We start from the raw sequence: 27,758 nt of genomic DNA on the forward strand, positions 1-27,758 counted from the left end.
GGCGACGCTGCCGCTGGGCGTGTTGGGATGAATGCAGTCCTGGATCATGGATACATTTGGGGGGGAAGGGATGCCGAAGCTGCCGTGCGTCTGACGTCATGACGCTGGAGAGCGAGCGAGAGAGAGGGAGAGGGGAGGCGATGAGAGGAAGGTGCAATAAACACACAGGGCGTCTGCGCCTATCTAAGTAGGACAATAAAGTGATAACGGTATCAATGTGCTAACAATGGATTTGTCAGACATGCTTCTTTTGAAAGTTTTCGTTTTTGTGTTTTTACTGAACGACGCCCAAGGTGAGTGAGAGGTTTTACAGAGAAAGCGTTACGTTAAGTTGCGCTGATCCATGAAAGCTAAGGAGCAGAAAGGCTGTTAGCCGCTTAGCTAACGGAAGGATCAGCAGGGCCTGCTTGTTATGAAGAGGACTGCACCCTTTTTGCCCTATTACTTCGCGCAAAAAATGCCCTATAGTGTAAAGCTGACCTGGATTCGTGCTGTTGATAGAAATACACCGACACAGACGAGTTGCGTCCGCGTGTTGTCACCTGTTTTAATCGTCAGGTTTGGCTCGGTTTTGTTGTTATCGTGCAAATAGCGCCGACAGCCATTGTTGTGAGAATATGGAGATATGCCGACCGGGCTAACCAACCGCTAGCCCGGTGCTAGCAAACACTTTAGCCGCTAACGTCACGATTTGCTGCCATGAAAATAATACACGTAACCTCAGTAACCGGTTGTGTCGCCTGCCCCGCGCCCGGGTTTACAAGCGATATGTCGGACCAGGGTCCATGTTGGCTGCCGTCGATGGGGCTTCTGCGCCTTGTGTCACTGTCGCCTTCTCTTAATTTAACGCAACGGTATCGTCTTGATTCAGTCGCTCAAATGTACTTCTGTAAAAAAAAAAAAAAGTCTAACAGCTGTGAGGTCCGTGTAAATGTTCCGTCTAATTTAAAATATCTTCCTTGCGTTCCCTTGTCAAACTGTCAAATGTGGCAGACACAACTTTGTTCACTTGACAGATTTTAAGTGATTTAACTTCACCGCGTAATGTTACCACCTTCTGGCTACTTGTTTTGTATAGTAATATATTTTTAATAATCGGGTTGTTTTTGCATGTTCACGGGAATCTCATTACCTTTTCTTTTGAGGGTCTTGAGAAATTAGAACATCTCCTAATGATCATGTCCTTTACTTTTCATCGTGCCCCCAATGAAACATTTAATGTCGACACGTAAATATTTCATACTTCACATGAGCAGAGAAGTAGCTGAGGCCTGGACTACTTACTGATGTCCCTTACATAGTTACTCTGATTCCTCATCATCTATGGCTCACTTGTCAAGCATAATTACCTGTAAGAGCCTATTAATTTAATTTAATCATTTTGTATTAACAGAAATACCGTCTAGGTTTTAAAGTGGAGGAAATCTGATGTGAAAGACTTGCCAAACGGCTCAGATTACTGTCTCAACGGAGCATCTGAGGGAAATTAAATGGACCATGTTTTCCTCAAATGGCCTTTTTTTCAGGCTACTAATAATTGTGAAGCTGCTGGGGAGATGGGTGGGAATCGTTTTCCTTTGAGCCCACCACCCACTCTTCTGGTGGTGAAATCCTTACGCTGTGACGCTGGGGGCTGTTGTTGTTCACAGCTCCAAAACTGGCATCCATTCAACTTAAAACATATTCAGCTATATTTTAAAACCGACCACAGAGTGCTGCAGTCAGGTTCCCTTATTTTATTCCTGCCTGTCAAATATCTGATAGATCATGCAGTGGTTTGGGTTCTTGTATAATCCTAATTATGGACCATGCCTCAGTTACTTACTCTTAAATGTAGCTATTATTGCTTTGATGTCACCTTAAAAACTCAAATACCATCTTCACTAAAATAAAACCATCATTCTAGTTTTCTATTGTAATCTGAGAATACTCGATATGGCGGCTTCACTAAGGTAGCAAGGCTGTTAAAAACATTTATTTTTACAATCAATGCTTGAAATTACCAAGGCAAGTGGGAAAGACATAGGTAGTTCAAATGGAAGATTCGATTTATGTATATATATTTTTTTATATTATAGAATTTCTATTTTTATGTTACCTTTTTAAGCTTTCATTTTATTTCTGTCTATTGAGCTCTCAGGTGCATTTATATTCAACTTTTTAAAAATCTTTTTTTAATCTTGTTTATATATCTGCAATCCAAAATGAATGACAAATGGTCTCTACCCCGAGGATGGCTGAGTTAACATGCAAGGATGTGCTTTTCATAATATGCATTTTCCATGCTTTTCGCTGAGTCCTCATGTCGTCTTCACACAGGACACTACAGAAATTCCCTGAACAAGTACATCCGTCACTATGAAGGCCTTTCCTACGACACAGAGCTCGTGCACAGCAACCATCAGCGGGCCAAGAGAGCGGTCTCCCATGAAGACAAGTTCCTACATTTAGATTTTCACGCCCATGGAAGGTTTGTCAATTTCATTGTCAATTGTCAACATTAACTTCATGGGAAATTCTATTTGGATCCCTTTCGTACTGACTCTGTGTATTTTTCTTTGTCTCCTCATATGCATTTTTATTTACCTGTTTGTCTAGTTATATGTATGACTCATCCCATATTCACACATTGGTTATATTTACAGCTATAGTGAAGAGCTGCAGTGTGAATTGTTGACATTAGATTTGTAGACCTGAACTATTTTTGGTCAGCAATGTATTCGTTCAAGCGATTTTTAAGCAACAATGCCACATTCTTCCGCTAGCAGCCTTTCCGGTGTGAGGATTACCTGCTTTTTCTTTCTCATATGAAATAAAATAAACAAATGATTGTTTTTGGGCTTGGGAAAATCTGAAAAAATCTGAATTGCTAATAGAAAATATTGTTAGTCACACCCCTGCTCTGTGTTTGTTCTGATACCAGAGTGTCTCTGTACACCTGATACCTGGGTGGGAACCCCTTGTAGCTAAAGACAATGGCTGGATGGACACCCAGTCTTTGTCATGGGAGTCCATCCAGTATTTTGAAAAGGTGATGTTATCAATAGAAAGTGTCCAGCTCCTCCATGACAAAGTCCAGACCATCTGGCTGGAAGCTTTGCAAAGGCTGTTTATCATCCTCCCTGCTGTTCCCAAACTCTCACGCTGCTTAATAGAGAAGAGAAACATAAGCGGTGTACAAACAAACACACAAAAGGACGATGTCTTCTTTTTTTCCTTTGTGAATTTATGCCAAAGTTCAAGATGCAACTCAAATTCTTACTTATTTGATTTGCAGCACCCAATCCACAGCACGCCTGCTTGTTTTGTGATCAAACAGAATGAAACATATACATTGTTCCGCTGAGACGGCGCCAAAGGTTCTCTACATGTACCCGATTTATGGAACATTCCTGTCTGATCTCAATATCATTAAGACTCCTATCTTCCTGCGGCCAATTCCTGCTGTGTCGGTCCTACAGAACAGTAGCTTACAGACTATAAGAGCACTGTGTAGGTGTTGCATGAAACCCAAGATTTACTCTTGCATCTTTTTTTCCAATGCCATATGTTTCATCTACAAAAAGGCAGATTTTTCTGTTCTCGTTCTTACAAGATAAGACTCCAGTTTCCCCTTTGCAACCGAAACCCTTTCTCCCTGCCAAACTACACCCCTCCTTCCACCTCTTTATCCTATCTCCATTTGCCCGTATTACTCGTCCACAAAGTAAACTCCGAGGTTTCTGCTGTGTGAAATGAATAATGTGGGCAAATAAAAATAAAAATAACTCTATATGGATTACACTTCTTCCCCCCATATTCTAGCCTTGGTCGTCACATTCAAGTGCCTATGAATTCATTTCTTTGATTTCAGGCATTTTAATTTACGAATGAAGAGAGATACAACCATGTTTGCCCCTGATTTGAAGGTAGAAGTTTCAGGAGGCGAGATTCCATTCGATACCTCTCATATCTACACTGGAGAAATCTATGGTAAGGCCGCCCTTCTCATTTTCACATATCCGTCTAAATGACATTACATGTCATTTAGCTGACGCTTTTATCCAAAGCGACTTACAATAAAGTTGTAAATGTATCGCTGGTGTGAAACATCTCACACCTGTGCCCCTGGTATTTGGATTCCCAGGTGAGAAAGGGACCCTGACTCATGGCTCCATTGTGGAGGGTAAGTTTGAGGGCTTCATCCAGAGCTACCAGGGCGCTTACTACGTGGAGCCCGCTGAGAGATACCTGCAGGGCAAAGACGTGCCCTTCCACTCAGTCATCTACCACGAAGACGACATACGTGAGTGCACAGCGACACAAATGCTCCGACGAGGTGTAATCATCGCGTACGTGTAATTGGATGCGAGCGTTTGTAAACGTGTGATCGGGGGAAGTGCACGTTCAGAGCAGCCGAGCCGACCGAGGCTAGACGGGTGTGATGGGCCCCGAGGGAGCAGAGATACCCGGGGTGCTTGATGGCTGAGTAACAAGATCTTTGCCCCGATGTGGGTACTGAGAATGAGCACCAAGGATACTTCGCTACACTCGCACCCCATCATTTGAATTGCCCTGTGTGCATATAGTATGTGTCTGAGGGGGGCAAATTAAACAGAAATGTGAGCGGAATCGCTAATGAGCCACGCGAAAGTAACAGCTCACATTGCAAAGCTTGGCTCAAGTGGCGTGTAAGTACATCCATTAGCTGATCACAAATAGCGCCAGAAATAGAGAGACTCAGGGGGTTAAGTAGCTAACATTGTCTCGCATAATCCTAACTGTGTTGTGTGTCTCTCTCTCACTCAGACTACCCGCACAAGTACGGCCCAGAGGGAGGCTGCGCTGATAGCTCAGTGTTTGAGAGGATGAAGAAGTACCAGACCTCAGCAGAGCCACCCAAGGTGAACCCTTGCACTGTCTAATCAAGGGATGGTTTGGTTTTGGGGGGAGAAATGTACACTTTTCTTTCTTCGTAAGGATTAAAGATGAACTCGGATGCCTTTTTAAGTATCTTACCTTTTGAGGTTATATTCACTCGTCAGAAGAGCCTGTCTCCGCTCATTTAATGGATGTCTTTGTGAATAATTAGTAGCTCATCATAATCACATTACCTATATATATATATATATATATATATATATTTATTTCATGTTTTGTTTGAATGTCTTATTTATTAATTACAATTTTGTATAGCAGCATCACTAATTAATTCATCCTTGCTGCTGTGGGTGTAGTTGCACCAACTGGCAACCTCCTGCTGAGAAATCCATCTCACGTTGAGGTGACACATGCTGCGATCTTTCAAATGGCCACTAGAGGCAGACTCTGGGGGACGACCCAAATACCTCTGGTTGGAGAGATGGAGAAAGCGTCCATATTTTATACAATCTGTAGTTTTACACAAAGGAATGGAGTCTGAGGTCGGCCTTAATGTAATTTATTGATGAATTATAAATGTTCATCCTTCAAATGTCTGTATTATATTTTATATGTGTGTTGTCCAAACCAGAGCATTCCTTTTTATTGGATAGTTGGCGTGGTCTTTTTTTTTTTTTTTTTTTCATTCTTGCCCTCAGCCTATTCCTGAATGCAGCATAGATACATAATTCCACAGCAACAGTTCATGAACATACTGCAGCTACAAAGCCACAGCCTAAGAATACCGGGTATAATTTATTTAGCCTCTGTTTGGTTCAAAATGTTGTAACTGTCCATTTCCTGCTCTCATCTCCTCGCACCAGGAGCTTCACACCGAGGCGGGCTCTAATGACCCCGTGCTGCTGAGGAAAAAGAGGATGGCCCAGGTGGAGAAGAACACCTGCCAGCTTTTCATTCAGACTGACCACCTCTTCTACAAGTACTACAAGTCCAGGGAGGCTGTCATCGCTCAGGTGATACACAGCCCCCGGCACTCAGTATATCTTCTTGTTTTGGCTGATATTGGTAAAACAGAACATTTATAAAAGAGTTTAATGGCTAATTATTTATGGAGTAACTAATGTTCAAATCTTATCTCCACTGTGAGGGGACAACACCACGTGGAGTACAGCAAAGTACACTGAAGCTTTTGTGGGGTTTTTTACGACCGTTTCAGATCTCAAGTCATGTCAAGGCCATCGATGCGATCTATCAGGGGACTGACTTCATGGGCATTCGCAACATCAGCTTCATGGTGAAAAGGATCAGGGTGAGTCTTTTACAGATTGGGAGGCCCGTGTGGATTTAAGATTTCCTCCCTCTGAACTGGTCGTCGCCGTCATCCTCTAGATAAACACCACCAGCGATGAGAAGGACCGGTCCAACCCCTTCCGCTTTGCCAATATCGGCGTGGAGAAGTTCCTCGAGCTGAACTCCGAGCAGAACCATGACGACTACTGCCTAGCTTACGTTTTCACCGACAGAGACTTCGATGATGGGGTGTTGGGTTTGGCCTGGGTGGGAGCCCCTTCAGGTACTGACTCATTCTATGCATGTAACCTAAGGTAGAATATTCTTGTTGTTGTCCATGTTTTGGATTAGGCACATTATGGTAAGGGACACCGAGTCTGGGTGAATAGGAGATGATTCTAGCAAAGCAGCCGCAATACACAGCTTCAGTTCATAATGATTTATAAAGACTGCTGACAAATGCTGATTAATTCACACTGCAGTGCAAACCAAAAGCAGCTTGAAATATCATCTCAGACAATGTGCAGATATTGAGGATTCCCAAGGGATTTCATTATGACAATATATTGTACTGTATTATCATACTACATTCTCAAGAATTTAACAGAAGATATAGTACTGTTGCAATCTGTAATTTTGTGTCCAAGGTCCTGTGTCCCCCACAATTAGAATTCAGCAGATGCTCTTTTGAAGTCAGACATTATGTCATCTCGTAATCAATCGTCGAACTCATGAGCAAGATTCTTCCCCTTTGATTTAAAAAAAAAAATGGTTTGAAATCCATTTCCAACTTGAGCTTTTATTTCGCAGGGAGCTCTGGAGGCATCTGTGAAAAAAGCAAGCTGTACTCGGACGGAAAGAAGAAGTCTCTGAACACCGGTATAATCACCGTACAGAACTATGCCTCCCACGTACCTCCCAAAGTCTCCCACATCACCTTTGCTCACGAAGTAGGGCACAACTTTGGCTCCCCGGTAAGTAACTTAGACGTGCCCCTTTCATGTATGTTAACAATGAATTAGGCTCGCGCACTTTGTAACTTCTCCTTTTAACTTTTTTTTCCAACCTTTTTTTTCCCTTTTTCTTTTCTTTCTCATTCTCAGCACGACTCTGGATCCGAGTGCACTCCGGGAGAATCCAAGAGCCAAGACAAGAAGGAGAAGGGAAATTACATCATGTATGCGAGAGCCACATCGGGCGACAAGCTCAACAACAATAAGTTCTCCATCTGTAGCGTGCGCAACATCAGCCAGGTGCTGGAGAAGAAGAGAAGCAACTGTTTCGTCGGTGCGTTTCACTGTTTTCGTCTCAACTGTGTCCAACTTTGGGATTTTTACTCTCAGTATTTGGCATTCTTTGGAATTTTTATTGTTGTTTCACCCTGAAACAAAAAAAGGTTTAATCTATTTTGAACGAGCAGTCTCATGTCTACATATTCATCTTGGCAGATAAGATAGAGAAATATAAGACTACAGTATTTTTGGGGTTCAGTGTTGCATTGGCCTCTCTCGAGGGAGAAGGCTGAGTTTATGAGATGCTCCTTTTTTTTAGACCTTTTTAATAATAGCTGTCTAATTTCTCACCCACGTTTAGACTCAACTTCAAGAAACATATTCCAGTTTTTGGGGACCAGACTCAATGTTTTTTCTCCCCCCAAACAGAGTCTGGGCAGCCCATCTGTGGTAACGGCCTGGTGGAGCCGGGAGAGGAGTGTGACTGTGGCTACAGCGATCAGTGCAGGGACCTGTGCTGCTATGACGCCAACCAGCCCGACAACAGGAAATGCAAATTAAAGCCCAACAAAGTCTGCAGGTAGATGTGGATTTCATTCCTTGTGTCTTTTTCACAGTTTAAGTTGCGGTAGCTCAATTTGTGCTAGTTCCTGACCAAACGTCTTCTCTCTCTCTCCCACCAGTCCCAGCCAGGGTCCTTGCTGTACTCACGACTGCTCTCACAAGGGCCGTAACGAGAAGTGCCGAGAGGAGTCCGAGTGCGCTCACCAGGGCATGTGCAACGGAGTCGGTGCCCAGTGCCCCACGTCCGAGCCCAAGGCCAACTTCACCGCCTGCCACGGCGAGACTCAAGTCTGCCTCAACGGGGTAAGACTCCACCGCCGGGAACAACCGGCCATCGCAGCAACTTTTCCGTTCCTACCAGTCAGCATCTGACCTGGCGCTCCTCCCCTGCAGGGCTGCTCCGGCTCCATCTGCGAGAAGTACGGCCTCGAGGCCTGCACCTGTGCCAGCCAAGATGGCAAGGACGAGACGGAGCTTTGCCACGTGTGTTGCATGGAGAAGAGTGAGTCATTCACCTTTTATCTATCTCCATATATATATATATACAGCGTGCCAGAGATTTCATCTCTTTCAATTGTGTTTGCCGCCTGTGATCCGTCTCCGCAGTGAATCCCAACACGTGCAGCAGCACCGGATCAGAGCGGCTGGCTCGCTTCTTCAACAAGAAAGTCACCACGCTGCCAGCCGGCTCGCCCTGCAACGACTTCAAGGGCTACTGTGACGTGTTCATGAAGTGCCGCCTGGTGGATGCGGACGGACCGCTCGCCAGGCTGAAGAAGGCCATCTTCAACCCGGAGCTCTATGAAAACATAGCCGAGTGGATTGTGGTACGCATCGGCTTACTGATTCGGGTCGGCTGGTCGGTCTGGATTGTCATCGTGAGGCGTTGGTGTTTTGATTGTGTTTTTGATTTGTGCTTCTTTTCTCTTCTGCAGGCCCATTGGTGGGCAGTGCTGCTGATGGGTATTGCTCTCATCATGCTGATGGCTGGCTTCATTAAGATCTGCAGTGTGCACACACCGAGCAGCAACCCCAAACTTCCTCCTCCCAAACCACTTCCAGGTGAGTCCGGAGATCACGTTGACGTGTGTGTGCTTCAACTCGTTTTTACTATTTTCTTTTATCAGGTGTAATTCTACGATTCACCTTGCCTCCAAAATGCCTCCCACTTGATATCAGTCTCTCTCACACACGCACTGCGCACAGTTTTAGACACTTTGATGTGCAACATGTCTGTTATTGCGGCGTAGGAATCTGCAGCAGTGTGTCAGCGGGCACAATTTTGCAACTTTGTTCCGTTGTCTGACCATTGGAATGACTGCTTCCCCCCCGACAGGCACCCTGAAGAGGCGGCGAGCGCAGCAGCACGCCAACGCCCAGGTGCAGAACCAGTCTGCGCACCCGCACGCCGGCCAGCGCCAGCCCCAGAGGCAGCCTCAGCGGCAGGCGCAGCCCCAGAGGCACCACCGTCAGCCCAGGGAGAACTATCAGATGGGCCAGATGAGACGCTGAGAGAACCCCTCCCCCCTCACTCCCGCCTCCCCCCCCACCACCTCGCCCGCCTCCCCCAATGCCTTGGCTCCTCCTCGTGCCTACAGTGGGAAACGAATGCGTCACTCCATCCAAAGAAAAGCCTGACATGGTTGTTTAGTCGTCATCACATCCTCCATCTACAGACCAAACGGATGCGTGAGGGAGAGAGAGAACACTATCTAGCATCTGGGTTGGCTCTTTGTGGAGTGGACTCAACCATCAGCCATTTCCAATGCAGTGCGATCTAGCATCTTTTCCACCCTTTATTGTTTATTTTTTTTGTTAAGGAGTGCCAAGGAGTTAAGGATCATGTGTAGCTTTAGTACCTTCTGTGATGTCTTTTTTTTTTTTGTTCTATTGCAAACGTCTTCTTGAGTGACACGCCCGTGGCTGCTGGTGAATTGTTCCGTGATTTTCTTTCGTCAGAATGAGAGACACTCGGTGGGGATTTGCGGCACTTTTGTGATTCACACATGTCAAACGGCAAAAGACACAGGCTGCGATCTCCCGTGCAGACCGTCTTCTGCATGTGACTGTACATATTTAGTGTATCATAAGTGAAAACAAACTATTTCTTCTACTGTAAATGTGTAATTCTTCACTTTTTTTTTTTCTTTTTCGGTTAGTGCTCTCAGGACTCTTAACACTAAATTGAAGGACTGATGGTTGCGATGAGTTCCTTGAGCGCTGCAGTTGAGAATTTGGCGCCATCAAGTTCTCCTCGCAGTCGTCCTATCAGGTGGATCTTTTTCACTTTTGTTTTTTGAACAACAAATTCACCGTATCTCACTTTTCCGGCCTTCTTCGTTCAAGGTCCCCTTTTCCATCTTTTTTTTTTAAACTGTCTTGCTAACATCCTGTTTTTTCGTACGTTGTGTAACAAGCTAGAGGTCACAGGAACAGAAAAGGAAGACCAGCTAGTTTGGTACACCTTTTTACTGTCTTACCGAATTTGTTTTGGATAATGAAGAATGGGAAACCACTAACTGAAGATGAGGACCATTCTACCTGTTGAGAAATGAAGACGAGGGAACGTGAAGGCTGCAGTGGCTTAGCTTAGAAGTGAGAGTGTGTCATGTTACAGAGTTAGTTTACATGAGTGTGGAAATAAATTTAAAAATGACTCCGGTGTGGATGTACAAAAATAAATGTAAGATTAAATCATTCTATTATTCTTCAGATAGCGAGTCTAAGAACTTTTCAATGTGGGCATGCGGACACATTTATTAAATGTGACTTTTAATTGACCGAGGTCTGTAATATTTGTATGTCACACAACACTTATTTACTTTGACAGCTATAAATGTTAGTCTTAGAACAGGTGGAAGGAGCAGCGGAACGTTCATACATTTCCTCAGTGTGTTCACCAGTATCACAGAGACGAGCTGCTGTTTTTACTTCACATTTTAAACTCACCTGCAGATGTCACCTCGGACTAAATCCCCTTAAGAGCACACGAGTGCAGGAGTCAACATCAGAGTGCCATAAAGATGTGGGCACATTCCTTTTACTGCACAGTTTTTCTTTAGAAATATCCAGGAGTCACTTGTGATGTTTCCGAAGCCACTTTTAATGTCAGAAATAAAGGAAATTTGTGATTTCTTTTTGCTGTTGGAAGTTTGACCTCTGGTATTTTCTTCTTCAGCTCGCTTCGGATTTGGGTGAAATCGTGTTCATTTGGGATTGTACACAAGCTACATTTTGTGACTTCACTTTATTCTGGCATTATTATTGACCGCATGCGATACTACCCACAGCTGAGATCGCCTGATGGCTGCGATCGTCACTTCTCATGATGACCTGTGCTCTGGAGGGGGAATAATGAACGTGTTTGTTTCACATGGAAGGTGAATAGGTCAGCGGCCCCTATAACTCTCATTTCTGTATAAAATGGAACTGTTTTTAAATTCCATCTCCCAGGCGTGATCACGCCTGTTGAGCAAAGAGTTTAAATGTAAACTTGTACAGTACTTCAAAAAAAGTTGCATTTCATTTGAAAAATTGAAAAATTACATTTTGATACATCCGTTTGATTTTTTTTTTTTCTATTCTAATTCCAGAGTAAGTTGTTCAAAGATGTTCATATGTGAGTTATTTAAGTTCTTTCATGTGCTTGTTGAACTAGAGTTTGCTTATGATACTTTTTCCACCGTCATCAATGGTAAAAACAATTCAGGGTGATGGAGTCAATGTTACATTCTCATTTTTGTCTGTGTTCCCCTGTGGCATGGTTTGGGTAGAAGAGCAGAAGAATAATGCTTGTAAATTTACTTTGTTTATAATTTCGTAGTCTTGGTAAAGTTTTTAGATAAACGTGCACTGAAACTGTCCAGATTGAGTTGCAATGTTGTAGGTGATGTAGGCCGAAAGAACACAGGATTAAAAAGTAATACTACTGTCTGATTTTAATGTTCACTGTGTTTTATACAGTATCGAAATTTTTTGTTCACTTTGAACATTTTTACTAAAGAAAAAAAAAAAAATTCAAATTGTATTGTGCAAAGAGATGTAATTTTTGGAGTACTTGAAATGCATTAATTAAAAGACTCGTTCAAAATAAAATAGACCCCGGTTTACTGTCTGTAATGTGTGCTCTCTTTTTCTAATCCTCTCGTTTAATGTTGGACCACAACGTGTGGGCCCATGGAGCTGCGTGTCCTGAGTGGGACGTCCTACACTCACTCCGTCCACGCAGCAGGGGGAGCAGCTGTTTGAGCAGTTGCTGAGGAGTCGGGAGCCTTTGCATCCCGTGAGTCACCATCATTAGCACCTCTGTTTCCCCTCATCATTCTCCACTACAGTTAATCTGCATGTTCGGTGAAGCCGAAAGGGGCCACATTCGTTTTGTGCAGCTCCTTGCCGTCCCACTCTTCACTCAGGCCTTTGTGTGGACGCGTTGACGAGTCCTTCGTCGCCAGTGCGTTTCACGATGGAACAACCAGAGGAAGCACGCGTACGCACATGCAGGGGAATGTGGCCCGCCATTGATTTTCAATGTGGATTCTCAGCTGCTGTCGCTGGTTGTGACGAACAGTCGCCCACAACCAGTTCAGGTTCAATATTTTTTTATTAAGCAACGCGGCCGTTGAGTTGCGTTGCAATAGATTTAGATTCTGGTTGTAATTACCCGTGACGTCGTTCACTTTCCCGCCGCCCTCTTCGAGCAGATGTCGCACTCGGCCTTTCAACTGTGCAGAGCGCAACGTCACCGGTCAATATTCTACATTTAGAGATTCAGCCGTGTGCAAAGAGCTGTGTGCGAGCAGCACACGTCTGTCTCTCCTTTCAGGGACAGAGCAGGATTGTGATAGTGGCCCCCCGTGAGTCGAGTGGCATCTGGCCCTCAGCATTGCGAAATTACGAAATGGAAATACATGACTCTCGATTCATTGGCCAGTGTCAGATAATGCCCAGTGATTGGATTAGGTTTTCAGAGCAGCGATGGAGTTTGTTTGGCCTTACTTCAGCACAGCAATCTAAGGGAAGTTTAAATATATGAAGTGGTATAAATGCTGAGGTGAACATGAACAAACGGTCAGTTTAACGGCAGTTTTCAGTAATAAATGTGACGGGTGATGGGTTCTTTTCACCTGACGTGGAACATCTCCTATCAACTCGATATTTGTAGAAACTTTAATGTAGACAATACATCACAGAGTAAAATACAAATGCTAATAAAGAACATGGGGGGAGGATTCGTCGTGGTTTGCAAAAGAAGAAAACAACTATAAGTTGGAACAAAAAAAAGTCAATAAATTAAATATACAGAGATTATCATCACAACCACTATTAAAGGTAAAAGGAGACGGTCTGTAACGTAAAAGTATTAGTACACTACCATTTGTTGAATAAAACCAAATAAAGGTTCTAATATCTATAATACAGTATTTACAGCATATAAATGAAAATAACAATGTGAAGCACAAAGGACTGAGATTTCCATGTGTTTATGAATCATAAAACATTAAATTGCAAAGGAGACACAGGAGGCCTGTCTTTACAGATGGAACAAAGTTAATGTCTCTTTTCTCTCTTTAGCTCATCGTGATCATCTCATATTTGTCCTTCAGGCTGCTGTCCTCGTCCTCGTCCTCCTCTTCCTCCTCCTCCTCTTCCTCGCGGGGCTTCTCGGGCGCTTCGCGGTGGTGGTGCACCTCGATGAGCAGGTAGTAGACGACGGCCGCCAGCACCCCCCCCACCATGGGCCCCGCCACAGGGATCCACCACCAGTTGTTTGCAGTGCTGCACGCAGCAGAGGGAAATGGATCCAGGGTTATAATGATCTCGCACAGAGGCCGCTGCAGATCACCGCCGCGCCTCTTTCAAAAGGCCACGGCTGCATCAGTGGAGCGCGCGTCACGTCACGTCAGCAGCTCAGGTCTTCAATCAGCCAACGGGAATCCACGAACTATAACGACCTCTTGATTTATTATCAATTTGGCGATAAAGATTTATATCTTCGAATCGCTTCTCACAACCCCGTACAATTACGTTTAGATTACACAAGTTAAACATGGAGACAAATATTCTAGGATTAAGCAAAAATATATCTTTAAAAAAATAATAAACTACATGACATTATGATTTCCGTTATAATGCAGGATTACATTTCAATAATCCGCATCCAGCATTATATGCTTCCCACAGCTGACTGAGAAAGAAGGATTGCTGGTTATACAGGTCGACAAATTAAAAGAATATTGACAGATATGTGTGCACCTGTATCTTCTCATACTGCCTTTAAGAAATAAATTCCTTTGTCCTGTTTCTCTTCAATACCATTGTATATGGCAGTGCTCAAATAAGTAAATAAATACAAAATAAATATTTGATGGAGTATTTGGTACTTGCTGTTTTTGAGTCAACTCTAAAACAAAGAGAAATCCCACACAAGAGGCAGAATAACATTGTGATCGTTCATCCTCCGCTGCAGTTACCTGAAGACCTCCATCCCCCACCCGGCTGCAGCGGTGAACAGCCGTGGTCCCAGGTCTCTGGCGGGGTTCAGGGGGTAACCGCAGTTCAGCCCCATGGACACACCAATGGCCATGATGATCAGACCGATGGCCAGCGGCTGCACGCCTTTGGGAGCGCCGATGTTCTCCCCATCGATGATGGCCAAGATGCACAGGACCAGCATCCCGGTGCCCACCACCTGCAGGACAAACAACATCGGTGTTACTTTAAGTACCACACCACTAGCCAACGAGTAATTGGTTTACTGAAGAGCTATCTGCGCTTTTAGAATGTCCAGAGCATTCGCACTCAATTTTATGTTCATGTATATCTGTCTGCACATCTGTAAATGTATTCTTTTATAATAATGGTATTCTTTTTATGAATCACATGGGTGAAGTTAAGCTGCACTGTGTTGGGCACATTCAAATCAAACCCTCCCTCCCTATATATGACTCCTTCTCACTGTTTTAGTTTGTAATCTGTGTCTCTGAAACAAATTCTAATGGTTTTCAAATCTAGCTTTTATGTATTTCATTATTATGAATATAGTATTATTGATTATTTGGTATCTACAGGCAGAACTGTGTACAGCATCACTGTTACACAGACATTCAAGTTAAATGTTTTTTTGATTCATTATTAGACTTCTCAGTGGTGTTGTGGTTTTAAGATGGTGGACGTGTTCATTTTGGATCGCTGCACCGAATAAAAAGGCGGGGAAATGGTGTTAAAGTATAGATTTGACCTTCCAGTGAATGCCAGGAAATGCCAGAAAATGGGTCATTAGACCCAAAGCTGAAGCAATAAAGAGGATTTTCTCAGACTAAATGGGCCAATCAATTTTGCATTAGCTAGATTCTCCAGAAGTTAAACGCTCAATGGGAGCTGCAATGCACTTTTATATGCAATTTTTTTGTGAGCTCACCTGATCAATTAAGCCGCCGAGGACTGACAGGTGTCTCGCAGGGTAGGAAGCAAAAATGTGACCCGTTGCATTGATTCCCGTCACTGACAGAATCCCACTGGTGAAGTCCATGAAAGCATCTGGGAGAAGGAAGAATGAATAGCTGTAAACATTAGTATCTCTTTACCAACGACGCGTAGCTCAAACACTTTTACTGTGACAGGTATATTCACCGTAGTATAACCCAAAGACTGCAGCGGCTCCCGCAAAAGCACCGAGAAACTGAGCCATGACGTAGAAGGGAAACTTCCAAATCTTCAGTTTGCCCAGAACCACCATGGCCAGGGACACGGCAGGGTTCACGTGGCCCCCTGGGACCAAAAACAAAGCAGACACTTAAAGGGTGACATCCTCTCCATCACTAGCGAGGCTGCCACATGGGACCCCCCCCCCCCTCGGGTTCTGTTGTATGTTGATGTTTTGTGTGTTTACGGGCAGCATGACGGCCACATGTTAGAAATAGAACCAGCGAGTAAGAAGAAAACAAACGAAGGGGAGCATTAATGCGTTCCCGTTTTTAAATCAAGCTGCACTCAAATCCTGCTAATTCTTTTTCATTTAAAAAAAAAAACATCTGTCATCTGTCCTGCTGAATTCTGTTTGGTTTTTTCCTCGTGAAATAGCAGCCCCGGCTCAGATGAGTCGGTCGGTGTCATTTGGTCTGATGAACGTAGCCTGTGATCAATGGAATTTGCAGGACATTTAGTGCCCAGGGTTATGTGTGACCCTGCAGAGGCTCACTCACAAATCAATGGCCAGTGCACTTTCATTGGCTGTGGACAGAGAGCTGGCGCGTCCCTGCTGACACGGGCCCTTGGCTGGACAGGAAGTCATAAAGTATTATAAAGTATTATAACAAGCCGCAAGCCTCGGGTTTGCATCACGGCTCAAACTGTTTCAGGTTGTTTATATCCATTTTAAATTATTGTAATGGTGTGTGCAGCCCTAAATAGTAGATTAAATGCAGCAAATAACCTCAATATGTACACAAAGAAAAAATTCAGTTTATTTGACAGGAGGCCACGATAGAAAGCTGATCACAGTGACACCCGATAACAATGACTCATTTATTGCATTGCACACGCGTTAAATTCTAAGGGCCACGTCAAACGTGTGGTTGTTGTAGTGGTGGCTGGTGTGAAATAAGTTTGAGTGGAAACCACATTTACCGGACACTCCGCCGGCCACGTACGCCGCCATCATCAGCCCCACGGAGAAGCCGATGTGGACGGTGAGGGGTTCGCCCAGGCTGTTTCGGCTGAGGACGGTCTGAGCGACTGAGCCGCAGCCGAACAACTGACACACGAGAGGTGGAGGAGAAAAGCAGACGTCACAAACACACGAGATGATTTCATCAGTATGAGCTGGAGCAGCTCTCAGACGCCTAGAAACAAACACACTGTTAAATGCAGTTAAGACGCATTTGTAATACAAAATGTTACTTACAACCAAGACAAATGTCCCCAGGAATTCTGCCAGGAACTCCTTGAGTATTCCATGCTTGATCGCACAGTGTCGCCTCATGCTTCTCTTGTGTTGTACTTCCATGTATCCCTGTGCCAAGTGCTGGCTAAAACTACCAAATGTCCACCAGTGTGAACCTCCGGAGTTCTCAAATCTCCACCTCTACCAGAGCGCAGCCACTCACAGCAGACCATTGATCCACCGGCGAAACCATCACAATCCTCTAATCAGCCCACACACAGACTCCGGAGGGTTGATTCACGTTACATCTCCCTCCGACAAAACAAACAACTTCTTTTAGTTTCTTGAGATGTATCGACATCGTCGTTTTATTGATTCATTAGTTCAAGATTTACAGTTGAGGGTAAACGCATGCTGCAAATGAATAGCTCATTAACAAATGAATGAATGTGAGTGGAGGTAAATAAGCCAGCCCTTCGGCTGCATTGTAAGACATCAGTTTGTCGGGTTTTGCAGTTATACATGTTGCCACAAGAGGTCAGACATGGCAACCCGGGAACATCGTGAAGTCACACCTGAGTTTGTTAAAGGGGTTATGTTGAATAATAACATCAAGTCCATCATTAACAAAAGTCCAAAGACGACACGCGCTGTTTCCATCGGACGCCTGTCAGTCGGACCCGAGGTCATCCACGTCGTTCCCGTCGTCCTTACTGAGAGGAGGGGAGGATTTCCTCTTACGCCTGTTGATGCACAGTAAAGTAAAAACGACCAGAGTTAAAGAACCACTCGAACTACTGAAATAGCAGAACCTCGGGGCCAGAAGGTGAGCGGTCACCTCATCTCGCTCCGCAGTGAGCTCAGCTGCCCGTGGAGCTGTTCGTTGGACTCGATCTGCTCGTCCAGTTCTCTCTGCAGCTTCTTTTTGCCGTGTTCCAGTCGCTCAATCTCCTCCTCCGCCTCGTCCATCTGCCTCTTGGCCGTCTTCAGCCTCTGGGTCAGCTGAAGGGTTCACAAAAGCGATGCCCTGATGAGTCACGGGTTTCAAGTCTGCCGCCGCTGAACCGCTGGGTTAAAGCGCTCGTCTACCTGGTCTCTCTGGCTCTGCAGGTTGACGTGTTCCTCGTCCGTCTGCATCTTCATCTCCTTCACCTTGCGCTCCAGCTTGCGGTTGGCTTGTTGCAGGCTGTTGTTGTCTCTGCGAGAAAAAAAAAAAAGAAAAAAAAAACATCAACAGGTCACGTCGCAGTTCCGCAGCTTCCTGTAACTCAACACCTTCCTGGCGAGAATCACCTCTCTTCTCCTTGCAGCCTTTCCTCGAGCTCCTGAATGCGGCTGTTAAGTTTGGAGACAAGCGAATCCTGGTTGGTCCTCTGGGATCCTTCTAGATGAGTCACTCTGCTCCTCAGGTCTTTATTCTCAGAGAGGAAATGAAACAGAAGAATGTCATTTGTTAGGCGAAACGTAAGCTCCTGCCGTGGAGCTGTGTCAAAGAAGCTCAGCCAACGGGTTCACATCATTCCGCTCATCTCCAAGAAACCCAGCGTTGTGCCAAACAACTTGTAAACCTGCAATAATAGAATAGATTATCTGTGCTGTCGAATGTCTTCCAGATGTGAGGCCAGGTGTCACGTCGCTCCGCACACAAGGTCACGTTTCTGTCTCTAGAATCAAAGACGTCCTGTCCACGCTTGAGTAAATGCTCTGCTGTGTCATGAGGTCAAAGGTCGCTTACCTGTCTCTCCAGGCTCATCTTGTCACACTCCAGGTCCTGCCTGGCTGCCCTCTCCTGCATCAGCTCACTCCTCATCTGATCCATCTGTCGAGAGGAGGGGAAAAGTTGACCTTTTATCAGCGGTGGAATATAACTAAGTGCATCCAATAATCGTTTTAATCCATTTAAATATTAGATGTGTGTATCCAAGCCTTTTTTGTCTTATGTCATTATCATTGATTGTTTGTTGTTTGTTGCTGATTTCCTGTTTTATTTTGATAGTCAGTCTCATGTGTCATTACAAGAGTGATTTATTCTCCTTCCTGCCTTTGTCTTTTTTCCCGCCTGTTTCCTATCTCACCTGTGTTTCCTTAGTTGATTTGCCCCTTGTGTATTTAGTCTGTCAGGTTTCCCTCTTTTCGTTTTTTCTTCTTCTACATTCCAGCCTTTTGTATTGAGTTTTCTTCAGTGTTTGGGGTTATAGTTTGTGTTGGATGAAATTCTCTTTATATTGTTTTTGCCATGATTTATTTCAATGAAAGTCTCCCTGCTGCCTCTTCATCTCTTCATTTGAGTTTGGTCTCATACTTGGTAGGTTATTTCATGCAGGACTTAAACTTGAAAGTATTATGGGCAAAGGATCGGATTCTTCTTCCACAACTGGCATTCAGTCATAATATATATACTATACAACCCAAGCAAGTTTTGATTTATCATGCCAATTTCTAACCATGGAACTAAATATAGGCGTTAACTTTGTGCAGACTGTTTTCCACATAAACCTCAAAACACAAACAAATTAAAAATGACAGCACCTGTTGACAATAACTTTTAGGTTAAATTAAGTTTTCAGCTTAACTCCTAAAGTCCGAGGAAACGCTGTCTGGTCTGAGTGGGCCGATCAAATCTAAAGGCTTCTTTCTTCTCTATTGACATCCAGAGGCCCAGTGAAGGGGCTTTGAATAGCTGCTCACAATAGTTGGCTGTTTTCTTGTGTTTTGTGTGTCAATTAGTCGGCACCACATTGCTCCCATGAATAGTGGCCCACTTCACAGGCAAACCGAGGACGTGAGACTGTTATGACGACGTCAGAGAGAAAGCGACGTAGCCCGCATGAAGTCAGTGCAGCTCAGCCACGTTTCAGGGCTGTTACAAGGAGTGAGCGTTCTCAAGTCTGAGTGCAAATCCTTTTGTGACAAGAACAGATGCGGCTGCAGGGTCTTAAAAATGAACAGTTATAAGCAGCATTAAGAATGGCAGCGAATGCAAAGCGAGAGGGAGGGAACGCGCCTGCTCTTTGGTTTTGTCTAATCGTTCCATCAGGCTGTCAGCGCTGACGCGCTCATCGTTGAGATCCTCTTCCAGTTGGCCGATGCGTCCCTGAGAGAAGAAGGAACATGTGTGATAATCAAATGATTATCAAGTTAATAATCACACTGTACAGCACAGAGGACACGATGGAGCCATGTCTTAAGGATGTGGTTAAAATAAGGGTGTTGGGTAAATAAAACGGGGGGTGGGGGGGGTGGTGAAAGACGATTCCTGAGATCACCCAGACAGGTCTGATAACTTTGTACAGTAAACACCCTCGGCCGACACACAGTGTCAACATTGGTGGCGCTGGTGTCGACTTGCAGTGTTGTGTCATCAGCGGGGCCAGCAGTGCTGAGCTGGGAGATGTTTGTTGCTGTGGCTCCTTTCTGCGCCCTTTTAGTTTCACTGGAACAAGTGAGTGCAAATACTGGCACCTGGACCAAGGGAAGACGTAATGATAGACTGAAGAATGTTGGGCTGAAGGCTCTAATGGAGTTAGTTACTGTCCTTAGTGGAAAGCTCCAGGTGACACTTAGGTTCCAGTGTTTTGATCCACGCTAGGAACAAAGTCAAGATAAATCCGTCACGTTCCCGGGTTGCGGAGACATTTTACCTCCATGACTTTGACCTGGCGCTCTCGCTCTCCCGCCGCCGCTGCGTTTCTCTCCTCCAGCTCCTCCACCTTCTGCTCCAGCTGCCGGACCCTCAGCTGGGCCTCCTGCTGCTCCCTGCGACAGCGCCGCAGGTCCTCCTCCAGAGGAAGCAGCTGAACTCATAACGGAGCACAGAACAAACACACCCTGTGAGATAAGGTGACGGCCCCTCACTCAGATGTGTGAGGGATATGTGCTGAATGGTTGCAACACATCTGTGACTACTTTTCTATCTCTGTCCAGACAAAAAAAACGTTTAAACTGTCTCAACAACATCTTATCCTGAGAAAAACATTTGCACTCCTTTCCATCCTAATCTTGTTTTTTTTTTGCTGAACCCACATGCTGGTGAATCACAGAGACAATGAGTACCACACCTCTTCCTGAAGCTTTTTGGCCGCCTGACGGCATTTCTCCAGCTCGCCTCCCTTTTCCTGCAGCTGTCTGCGCAGCTCGTCCAACTCCCTCTGACTCCTCTCTCTGGCCTCCTCGACCTGGTCCTGAAGCACATCTGTAGACGCCTCGCACTCCTCCATGATGCTATTCATCTGAGATAAAGACAGTGTTTCTACGGTGAGATACGTGGAGCTTCTTGTTAACATGGATAAGTCACAATAAATATCAGCTAATTCTGCTCATCTCATGTGACTTGATAACTAAACGCCTAACAGATAGTCCAGGTACACCTCTCACCTTCCTCTGCAGTTGCTCCACAGTTCTGTCCTGCAGCCTCCTCTCATCCTCCAGCTCAGTTTTTGCCCTCCATAGTTCCTCTATTTGTTTCCTCTCCTCCTTGAGTTTCTCCTTCAGGTCCCTGTGCTCATGGTTTAGCTTGGTCAGCTTACTCTGGGAAAGAATAGAAAGCGATTAAAAACGGGACAACTGTGATGCAATAGAGTCAAAAGCTATTTGTGAGGCATCTTAGACCACGGAGACGCCCTCTAAAGGTTCCTCCAGAGCTAACAGCAAAGTGCCGCTACCTGCACGTCCTCCAGGCGAGTGAGCAGCAACTGGTTGGACTGACACATCTCCTCCTCGTTCCTCCTCACATCCGCCAGCGCTTCCTCCACCTGCTGCTTTTCCCTCTGGAGAGCGAGGAACACACAGGAACACCTGACTCAGAATAAAAGCAGAGAACGTCCACAGGCAGACTGAAAGTGAATCCGTCGTCTCACCTCCAGCTGCTTCGCGCTCTGCTCCAGGAGCCTCTCTGCGGCTTTGGACTCCTGAAGTGTCAGATTCAGCTGATCCACCTTGTTGTTCAGCTCCTGCACCTTTCCTCTCAGCTGATCCCTGTCCTGGCTCAGATCCTTCAGCAGCACCTTAGTCGTGCCTTTCTCCTCTGCTGCTTCGGCCATCTCTCGACCCAGCAGCGCGCTGCTCTGTGAGACAGGACGGAGGAGCAGAGGGTGGAACCGTGGTTTAGCTTTTGGACAAACAAAGAGGAATGGTAGAGAGGCTGGTCTTCACTGTTCACCTCTTTAGCCAGGTCTAAATCCCTGAGCATCTTCTCCAGCTCACTTTCATATTCCTCCTTCAAGGCGCCAATGTAAGAATCGTGAGTCTCCACCTCCTCTTTGAGCGCCCCCTTCAGGGCGCTGAGCTCCCTCTCCCTGTGGTGCAGCACCTCCTCCTGCTCCTCTTTCACCCGCAGCATCTCCTGAAACTCCACACGCAGCTGCGCCATATCCTGACAGACATCCATTCAGAAACTACGTCACCACGAGTCCAGCGAAGGAGCTGCACAGCTGCTGTTGATTTGTGTGTCGTGTGGTTTTAATTTACCTCCAGTAGGACTTCTTTGTCCGTATTAATCACCTCGGCCTTCGTGGCGAGGTCCAGCTCATCGTGCATCTCAGAGAGCTGCATCTGAAGGTCTTTCATCTCCGTCCTAGATCTCTCTTTCTCTGCCTTCATCTGTGTCAGCCTTACAACGTGCACGAATGTGCACGACAGACAGAAACATGACGGATACATTTGAGATTGATAAAAGAAGCCTGCGCCCCATGCTTCAAAGTTCTAACAAAGGCGCTTGATGGCACTAGATAAGAAGACGCTATATCTGCACACTTAATCCAAATGGTATTTGACCCTTCTTTTTCAGTCAAATGACCTTTTTTCCCCTTAACTCTATTTGACTCACTTTGTTTTGCAACTTTAGAATTATTCAAAGGAATAGTTCAACACTACCAGGTAAACTTGAAGTGGCTTTGTTGCTGGGAGTTAGATTGCAAGATTGAAACCACTCCTACATGCCAAATGCTAAATATAAAGCGAATTCGCATAGCTTAGAATAAATGCTCAACACGGGGAAGCGGCGAACTAACACCAACTATCAGCACATCTAAAGCTCAATTCTCAACTTTATCCGTCCTTTGTTTAATCCTCACTAAAAACATGTGCTGGACTATTTCTTGTCCGGGAGCAGTTCCTTCTTCAAGCCAAACAATCGCTGGCCAATAGCAGGCTAGTCCTTACAGAATCAAATTTGCAGGATTTGAATTGGACACCTTTCTTAATGGAAGCCCTAATCAAGCTGAGAGGACTTGCATATTTACACATGGCAGCTTTCATTGTAACGACACAAAGGTCAGGTCCTTACTCCTTTTTGGTAGACTGGAGCTCAGCCTCGATCTCCGCCAGTCTGTCGCTGAGTTTGTAAAGCTCTTCCTGGCTTTTGGCCAGCTCTTCCTGGAGTTTCTTCTTCTCTGTCCTGGCCTTTTCACAAGCCTTGGCTAGAGTCTTTTCATTCTGATCAACGAAAAAAAAGCATCAGTCAGTCACTGGAATGGGCGGCGTGCGTTTTAGATGCGCATCAGCGGGATGGGACTGCAGTGACCTTAATCTCCGTTTCCAGTTTTTGCTTTAGTTCAACCACTTCCTTCTCCAGCGCTGCCTGTTTCTGCTGCAGAAGCTTCCCCTCCTCTGCATAGTCCTACAGGAAGGAAAGAGCAGACGCCCCGACATCAGCATGTTTGAGACAGAGACATTGAATCAGGCGGATTGGTCAAACATCTCATCCCAACAAACACGGCCCCATTTGCAGCAGCTTTCCACTTGACCTTTTTGACCTTTTCAAGCAGCACGGTGACTTTCTTCTGAGTGGTGGAGTCATCGTCCGCCGTCCTGAGAAGCAAGAAAATACTTCACAAACACTCTTAACAGCACTAACATGGCGCAGTGATGAACGTTGGATTCAGTTGGAGTCGCGACCCGCCATAGATGCGCAGTTGCAGTTGCTTCAGCACATGTTCATCAAAAAGCCAGCGATGGATCATAAAAACCTTCCACGTGAAGAAGTTATTTTATCAGTGGAAAGAAATACGTGCTCTGCATTCCTGAGTGATGCATGAGCACACACAGCTGGAGCGGAGCGCTCTTATCTCACCGCACTGCACGATCACGACGAGCAGCTAATCACCAAAAGGTGGCTGCAGGTTCAAAAAATAGAGAAACTGCTAAAGTGCATCTGTTTTTAGACAGTTATTTTTCTAATATGGTTTCATGTCAAGAGTCTTGAATTCTTCAACGGGGTTGAATTGATTAGATATAGTGTGTGCTCCCACCCACTGGCTGTGGATCAGTGTCTTTGTGTCTGCGTGGAGCTCAGGGAGGAAAGAGGATCAACACGTCCCCGTCTCCGGTCTCACATGTGTCCAATAAATATGAAGCGTCAGCCATCTGCAGAGCTCAGCTTTGCACAAAGACTGTAGGAGGTGACAACTAGCTTTGCTCTGTCCAAAGGTAACTAAACATATGTAAGTTCACCGTTTTTTGCATATATAAATACAAATATAATGATCTGGCTTCTAATTGCTTTGCCTCAAATGAACTACTTTGAATTGACTTCATTCTACTAATCAAGCTGATTAAGTGGAGGGGCACTTACCCATCCTTGAGGTAAGTGAACAGCATTTGTTTATCTGCGTCTTCAGGTGGGTCAACTGAGAGTTCTTGCTGTCCTTTCAGAAGATCAGGAGTCACCTGGTTAAGAGATGTACAGCAAATAAATACACACATTTAAATGACAACTGTGCCTCGGCGCAAATCTCTTGTACCTGTGCATCTCTTTCATCAGATTTATCCGCCTGGTCACTAAAGGACCTGGATTTCTCAGGCCTCTGAAGTGATTTTGCAGCTCGCGGAGACACCGTCCCGTTTCCCCGATGTCCTTGAAGCGCTGCGCCGGGCTTGTTCTCCTCCCGCGGCAAAGGGGCTTCTCCGCCGAGGAGTCGCGCCCTGGCCGACCCCGGGGGATACATCCCACCCGAGGTCGTCTCGCCCCTGATGCCCCTCAGGGACGAGGCCCTGCTGGAGGAGGAGGACGAGGGCGAGGAGTCGTGGTTCCGGCTGCTGTCCACGCTGCGCGACCTCCGACACTGCTCCGGTTCCAACCGGTTCCTCGGGCCCCCCCGCCCCCTCCGCTGGCTGCTGTTGAAGCGGCTTATGAGCTTCCCCACGGACAGGAAGGACTCCGTGTCCACGGAGTCCGGGGTACTCGCGGGGACTCGTCTACATGGAGAAGGTGTCCTGTTCACGGCCACCTCGCCGTGGTCTCCCACGGGGCCCTCGGCGGGCAGAGGGATCCTGGGTTTGCCCGCGGTGTCAGGGTGTCCGACACCTGAAGCTGCTGAGGGAACGACTAAGTGCATGTTGTTGCTCTCGGGGTCGTACGGCCTCAGGATCTCGGGGTGTTTCTGGTAGTGAAACGCGGAGGAGTTTTCGGTCCCCTGTGACTCGGCGGGACGGGGCCTCTCGTCCGCGGACCGCCTCACCATGCCGGGGCTGTACCCTGCCTGGTGGGTGATAACCGAGACGTCCCGGTGGATCTCCTGGCCAGAACTGTTCAGAACCACGTAGGGTTGACCTTTAATCCCTTGGACCTGCACCCTGACACCAAACAGGTTGTCCTGGCCGCCTCTGGCGCCGTGTTGCTGCGTGTAGCTCCTCTGCATCCTGACATCCGGAGAGACGCTCAGCCTGTGGGACTCCATCTTGACTCGGCGGGATGAACAGATGAACTGGTAGGAAAAAAAACAAGGAGAAACGTCACGTCAAAAAGGACACTGGAGGAACCTGAGCCTGCATGGGAAGCGGAGGACGCCGCGTGAGGTTGGTCGAGCAGAGGCTGGTGTTTACACAACATTAGAGCAGAGAGTCAGAGCCACACTGGGACACAATGACAGACAGCGAGGGAGCTCCTCACACAGCTGCACTGGGCCGATATGAAGACAATAAACGCACACTGACAAGTGCCTGATATTGCTGTGCAATGAAAACAGCTCGCTCAGTGTGCTCACGACAGGGTGCTATTGTACCGCTGCATGACGACTCCAACTGGCCGGGGTCTCCGGGGCGTCGTCACCCACTTCACGGTGTGACACTTGAGGGAGATGTTTGTCAACAAATGTGTTAGCGTGTGGCCGTCACACAAAGAACACAGGAGACGTTGTGCACAGCGCACAAAACGACTCCTCTCAAGAGGACCCTCAAGAGTTTGGTGGCTTCGATTAATAACGCGAGAGCTCGTTTATAATAATGCGTTTTGAATTTGTGACCTTTCACAATCGTTTCTGGGATTGAAAACATCATCAACAAGCCGGGTTTCTAAAGAAAGATTAAATATTCCGATTAAAACAGAGAGAGAGAGACTCCCCAAAGCTTTACTTCTATTGTTTGAAGCTTGAATAATGCTCTGAATACCCAATATAACACCCCTAAAACATAAAAGGAGAAAGTATGTGGATTTTGTTATAAAAAACTTAAAGCTTCTCCATGAAACGTTTGAAAAGTATTTATTACTATTTACTATTAATAGCATCATTAACTGCCATTAATTACAGCTTAGAACAACTTTTATAAAGTTTCCTTTGTTAAAAAGAAGTGAAATATTTATCTAGTTCTAATTCTTTTCTCCACTATCTTACAGGGATTTTCTCTGGAATCACACATTTTTTTAACCTATCCATCCATCAAACGTAGAGAATTCAATTTCCCTGTTCACGAGGGAATCCCCTTCAGTTAGAATGTGAGCAAGTAACTGTTCCTGCGGATATGAGTTGATCCGGTTGTACTTGATCAACGTAAATTCACATTTTTAACATGAACGTTGAGCCAAGCCCTACGTTACAGTTTGTGAAAAAACACACAACGTCAACCGATCATTACGTTACGTTATTTATAGGAAACGTCAATCAAAAAGTTGAAAGTCACAACTTGAACTTTAAACACATCAGATGAAGAAAGAAGAAGCAAAAAAAAACGCTCAGCAGCAACATAAAGATGACCCTGAACTCACCACCGAGCAATATCTCCTTATTTTGAGACAACGCGCGTTAAAAAGACATCGATCTGTGCTAAAACTTACCCGCTGGGTGTCGGACGGTGTCCTCCTCCTCCCTTGTCCGCTCACGCTGTCCTGCCTCCGCCCGTGTCCCGCTGGGAGAGGCGTTCACGGCCTGCTCCGCCTCAGATATCCTGTCCACATGGACGCTGACGCGAACGCTTAATGCGAGGAAATGCATTCAATTACAAGAAACTAATGTCGATTAAATGTGAAGGATAGTTTATGACATTGTTGTGTGGGGATAATTTCCCACTGAATTGCTTGATGTGGAACATTGGTTTAAAAAAGACTGTTGAAGCTGGAAAGTTCCGATTCAAATTTAAGGACACCTGAAGAGACGATTGCAGATGTTTGTCATTAAGAGGAGTAGCCAGTTGTGGAAGAAGTATTAAGATACTTTACTGATGTAAAAGTCACATCACAATGTATGAATAATGGGATACAGCTAAATAAAGAAGATAGTTCACTTAAAGGTAATCATTATGTGGATTAGCCCATGTTGGAATAATGTTTGATTATATCATTGATTCCAATAATTTATATATTATTTGAATTTTGTAGCAAGCTCATTCTTTAACTATACTGTCAGCTTATGAAAGAGATTATTAAAAAAGTATCTCTAGTTATCTGTGATGGTATATAATAATTCATTTGTTGATTATGTTTTGTATTATTAATTGGAATATGTAAAGTACTTTTATTATAATTGAATAGTCGTGTAAATGTAGAGGAGGTCATTTTTCCCTCAAAGACGTAGTTGTGGCTGGTTGTTTCTCAGAGTTGACCAACACTATTTAGGCATTTTCCGTTTTTTTTAAAACGACGAGCATCCATTTAGTTTCTTTCTGAACTTTATTTGTTTAAATTCATTTCTTTAATTACTTTAAAACAACTATTTTATTGT

At 45.3% G+C, this 27,758-nt stretch overlaps 3 protein-coding genes across 6 annotated transcripts; 1 reads left to right on the forward strand and 2 right to left on the reverse strand.

The window, feature by feature from the left end:
• Window positions 1-102: 102 nt before the first annotated feature.
• Window positions 103-12,060, forward strand: LOC119195954 (disintegrin and metalloproteinase domain-containing protein 10-like). The gene is made up of 16 exons (XM_037451299.2): window positions 103-293; window positions 2,320-2,470; window positions 3,854-3,972; window positions 4,127-4,285; window positions 4,789-4,883; window positions 5,724-5,873; window positions 6,077-6,169; window positions 6,250-6,433; window positions 6,961-7,124; window positions 7,254-7,437; window positions 7,812-7,962; window positions 8,066-8,249; window positions 8,340-8,448; window positions 8,553-8,773; window positions 8,882-9,008; window positions 9,283-12,060. Exons 1-16 carry the CDS (start codon window positions 227-229, stop codon window positions 9,456-9,458), a joined length of 2,334 nt encoding a protein of 777 aa, XP_037307196.1. The 5' UTR covers window positions 103-226; the 3' UTR covers window positions 9,459-12,060.
• Window positions 12,061-13,142: 1,082 nt separating this feature from the next.
• On the reverse strand, window positions 13,143-17,010 carry LOC119196339 (aquaporin-9-like). 2 transcript variants are annotated; one of them, XM_037451923.2, is made up of 6 exons: window positions 16,849-17,010; window positions 16,572-16,698; window positions 15,576-15,713; window positions 15,364-15,482; window positions 14,417-14,634; window positions 13,143-13,721 (listed from the first exon to the last, which is right to left on the reverse strand). In XM_037451923.2, the coding sequence occupies exons 1-6, from the start codon at window positions 16,948-16,950 to the stop codon at window positions 13,514-13,516; spliced, it is 912 nt and encodes a 303-aa protein (XP_037307820.1). In that variant the 5' UTR covers window positions 16,951-17,010; the 3' UTR covers window positions 13,143-13,513. The 2 variants fall into 2 exon arrangements, with proteins under 2 accessions (XP_037307820.1, XP_037307819.1); XM_037451922.2 differs by having other exon boundaries at window positions 16,572-17,010.
• Window positions 17,011-17,195: 185 nt separating this feature from the next.
• Window positions 17,196-26,964, reverse strand: LOC119196338 (cingulin-like protein 1). 3 transcript variants are annotated; one of them, XM_037451921.2, is made up of 19 exons: window positions 26,876-26,964; window positions 24,567-25,529; window positions 24,398-24,492; window positions 23,580-23,634; window positions 23,348-23,443; window positions 23,111-23,259; window positions 22,294-22,435; window positions 21,986-22,198; window positions 21,684-21,890; window positions 21,489-21,593; window positions 21,202-21,354; window positions 20,886-21,056; window positions 20,469-20,621; window positions 19,832-19,921; window positions 18,563-18,646; window positions 18,121-18,245; window positions 17,917-18,025; window positions 17,666-17,829; window positions 17,196-17,570 (listed from the first exon to the last, which is right to left on the reverse strand). In XM_037451921.2, exons 2-19 carry the CDS (start codon window positions 25,500-25,502, stop codon window positions 17,498-17,500), a joined length of 3,120 nt encoding a protein of 1,039 aa, XP_037307818.2. In that variant the 5' UTR covers window positions 25,503-25,529; window positions 26,876-26,964; the 3' UTR covers window positions 17,196-17,497. The 3 variants fall into 3 exon arrangements, with proteins under 3 accessions (XP_037307818.2, XP_037307817.2, XP_037307816.2); XM_037451920.2 differs by lacking the exon at window positions 26,876-26,964 and adding an exon at window positions 26,807-26,864 and having other exon boundaries at window positions 23,571-23,634; XM_037451919.2 differs by having other exon boundaries at window positions 17,197-17,570; window positions 23,571-23,634.
• Between the last annotated feature and the right edge of the window lie 794 nt (window positions 26,965-27,758).

This window comes from Pungitius pungitius, chromosome 6 (assembly GCF_949316345.1).
Source record: "Pungitius pungitius chromosome 6, fPunPun2.1, whole genome shotgun sequence".
Taxonomy (NCBI): Eukaryota; Metazoa; Chordata; class Actinopteri; order Perciformes; family Gasterosteidae; genus Pungitius; species Pungitius pungitius.

Excerpts from the sequence above, each read along its gene's own strand:
- LOC119195954 (XM_037451299.2), top strand. The coding sequence starts at position 227 with ATGGATTTGTCAGACATGCTTCTTTTGAAAGTTTTCGTTTTTGTGTTT. Across the intron at positions 4,286-4,788 it reads CTACCACGAAGACGACATAC|ACTACCCGCACAAGTACGGC; the intron begins GTGAGTGCACAG and ends TCTCTCACTCAG. Across the intron at positions 7,125-7,253 it reads GGCACAACTTTGGCTCCCCG|CACGACTCTGGATCCGAGTG; the intron begins GTAAGTAACTTA and ends TCTCATTCTCAG.
- LOC119196339 (XM_037451922.2), bottom strand. The coding sequence starts at position 16,950 with ATGGAAGTACAACACAAGAGAAGCATGAGGCGACACTGTGCGATCAAG. Across the intron at positions 15,714-16,571 it reads CGTGGCCGGCGGAGTGTCCG|GGGGCCACGTGAACCCTGCC; the intron begins GTAAATGTGGTT and ends TTTTGGTCCCAG. Across the intron at positions 13,722-14,416 it reads TGGGGGATGGAGGTCTTCAG|CACTGCAAACAACTGGTGGT; the intron begins GTAACTGCAGCG and ends TGCTGCGTGCAG.
- LOC119196338 (XM_037451920.2), bottom strand. The coding sequence starts at position 25,502 with ATGGAGTCCCACAGGCTGAGCGTCTCTCCGGATGTCAGGATGCAGAGG. Across the intron at positions 23,635-24,397 it reads TTCACTTACCTCAAGGATGG|GACGGCGGACGATGACTCCA; the intron begins GTAAGTGCCCCT and ends CTTGCTTCTCAG. Across the intron at positions 18,026-18,120 it reads AGGCTGCAAGGAGAAGAGAG|AGACAACAACAGCCTGCAAC; the intron begins GTGATTCTCGCC and ends TTTTTCTCGCAG.